The sequence below is a fragment of the Colobus angolensis genome, unplaced genomic scaffold, assembly GCF_000951035.1.
Source record: "Colobus angolensis palliatus isolate OR3802 unplaced genomic scaffold, Cang.pa_1.0 Scaffold46, whole genome shotgun sequence".
Classification (NCBI taxonomy): Eukaryota; Metazoa; Chordata; class Mammalia; order Primates; family Cercopithecidae; genus Colobus; species Colobus angolensis.
The window spans coordinates 4,365,027-4,367,768 of record NW_012118043.1 but is presented as its reverse complement, the minus strand read 5'-3'; the positions used below and the strand labels follow the sequence as shown (position 1 = coordinate 4,367,768).

The 2,742-nt window shown below is 34.8% G+C and overlaps 1 protein-coding gene across 2 annotated transcripts in view; it reads right to left on the bottom strand.

Moving 5' to 3' along the window:
* The window catches only part of XRN1 (5'-3' exoribonuclease 1), a 132,862-nt gene that overhangs the window by 57,387 nt on the left and 72,733 nt on the right, over positions 1–2,742 (bottom strand). For both annotated transcript variants that reach the window (XM_011958084.1, XM_011958083.1), the window contains exons 28-29: positions 770–826; positions 504–636 (exon numbers count right to left, since the gene is read on the bottom strand). In XM_011958084.1, coding sequence (XP_011813474.1) covers positions 504–636; positions 770–826 — 190 coding nt within the window. The remainder of the gene's footprint in view (positions 1–503; positions 637–769; positions 827–2,742) is intronic.

Below are 2,742 nucleotides of genomic sequence, written 5' to 3'. Positions count from 1 at the left end.
AGGCTGAGGCAAGAGAATGGCGTAAACCTGGAAGGCGGAGCTTGCAGTGAGCTGAGATCCGGCCACTGCACTCCAGTCCGGGCGACAGAGAGAGACTCCGCCTCAAAAAAAAATAAAAAAAATAAAAAAATAAAGCTCTGAGCAAGATTAGACAAATGTTTAACTCGGGAGAAGCAATGAAAATTCTTTATCAGTTTCATGAAAACCTATGTGTGCTCACCAAGATCTTGGATAATTTTAATGTGATATACAACTACTAAATTCTCAGCAGCCCCTTCTCAGTTTCTCCTTCTTTTAATCTCTTTACAGATTATACAATAAAAAACAGAAGAGTTTTTTTCTCTGAAAAGTATAACCTAAGAAAATTTTAACTAAAACATAAAAAGATCTAGTTTGTTCCTGATTTATAGTCACTTTCTGGTTAGATATAAAAAACAGACAAGCCTGTGTCTTACTTCACAATATAAATTAAGTTGAAGACATTTCAAGTATCAGGATATTACCTCCTTTTATTCCTATGATGGTGCCTCGAAGGCCAACTGGAACTGAGAAGTTTTCTCTCACATTTACAACACGGTCAAAAAGACAAAATTCTGCATCCCGATCAGGAATGACTCCATGTTGCTGTTCTAAAGGCTGAAGAGAAGAAAGCTATTAATTCTAATTAAAAAAAAAAAAGTTTTCCTACTAATATACTGAAAATATTTTTGTTCCTTCCATGCATTCAAAGTGAAAGCAACAATTCTGAATTCTTTGATAGGAAACTTACTCTGTATAGCAAATGGGGCTTCACTGTTACTCGCACCTTCTTATTATTCTTTCTTTGCTGAGGAAAAAGAAAAATTGTTAAATATTTTTAAAATAAAAAATTATAAAATCACTAAACTACTCACTACTTCTACATGTCTGAATTTCAAAAAGCCAAATGAAGTGATTAATTTTAAAAATATTTAAATTTCTGCAGCTGCAGCAAGGAGAAATAAAATAAACACATATAAAATGCCTGTAGCCTAAATTATCATTTTAAAACTTTAAAGTAAAATTTTTTGTTGAAGTATAAGACAGCATGGGGAGGAAAATGGAAAATTATAAGTATATGGGCCAATGAAGTTTTATAGTGTATCTATGTAAAACTATACCTGGTTCAAGAAACAACATTGCCAAGTACAACAAAAGAAATTCTTTCCATCTCCTCCCAGTTACTACCCTTTCCGGAAGTAACCTTACTTTTAACACAAAATATTACATTTGTCTGTTTTGGACTTTATATAAATGCTATCCTATTCAAATGTCTTTTTTATAACTATAAAAAGAATTACATACAATGGCCAACAAAGATTTATATATTTTAAAAAAGTATCAAGTACTGACCTATGACAATACCATGAATTTTGCGGCCACTTATAAAAATTATGGTGGCATTCATTTGACAAAACTCTTTGCTTTGAATTTATTGTAAAATTCGATATTAGAATCTTTTCATTATCTAAAAAATGCTGGAAGAAGACTTTTCTCCTATCTTTGATACTTGCTAGTTCTGTGAACTCACACTTAACTACCTTAGGCATCAGCTTCCTTCCATCTGTAAGATGGAAATATTACCTGTTCTATCTAATAAAAACATGAGAAAAATTTATATCCTTTATAATTAATAAACTACTATTCATACTAAAAAAATTTAAAGTTAATTCTTACCTAATTTTAAAAATTACAGCAGTTTAATTATATGGCAGCCACCTCTCTTTAGAACATAGCTTATGGGAATAAGTACAAAAGGACACAGAACAGATCCAGGCTATAGAGTCCACAAACTATAGGGTTCATGTATTTACATACTATAAAACGCTCAAGCCTTTAAACAGTGTCTATTTTCTTTTGTTATGAGACATTTCATTTATTCTTTCAATAAATATTTACCGAGATCTATTTGTGTGCTATGTATTGATTAATCTAGGTGCTGGAGATAAAGCAGTGAACTGTTCTTTTACTCTAGTTGAGGGAGATATACAAGAAACAAAATAAGGAAGATATATAGCATGCTAGAAGGTAAAAAGCCTAGAGAAAAATGAAGCAGTTAAGGAGGATAGCAGTAGGGGGAGACATTACAATTTTAACAGAGTGAACAGTGAAGGCCTTAATGACAAAGTATCTATGCTGTCAGCCCACAGCAGACTAGATGCACTAAAAGACCACAACAGCCAAAGGAAAGACTATGAAGAGATTTAAGGGAACTTTAAAGAGCAGGCACAGTGGGGTATTGCATATCAAAAAACAACCCATATGCTCTAAGACATTCATAGGCATTATCATACTATGGCATTGATTAGAGGACATGGATCAAAACTGATTCATCAGGAAAATGAATAAGCTGGGTAATGTTCATAATAGGCCTAACCCATATCTGATGTATGAGAAGTTTGCGGACTGGCTACTCAAAATGTGATCACCTAAGAGCTTATTAGAAATGCAGAATCTTGGCCAGGTGCAGAGGCTTATGCCTGTAATCCCAGCACTTTGGGAGGCCGAGGAGGATGGATCACCTGAGGTCAGGAGTTCAAGACAATCCTGACCAACATGGAGAAACCCCATCTCTACTAAAAATACAAAATTAGTCAAGCATGGTGGTGCATGCATGTAGTCCCAGCTACTCAGGAGGCTGAGGCAGGAGAATCGCTTGAACCCGGGAGGCAGAGGTGGCAGTGAGTCGAGATCGCGCCACTGCACTCCAAGCCTGGACGACAG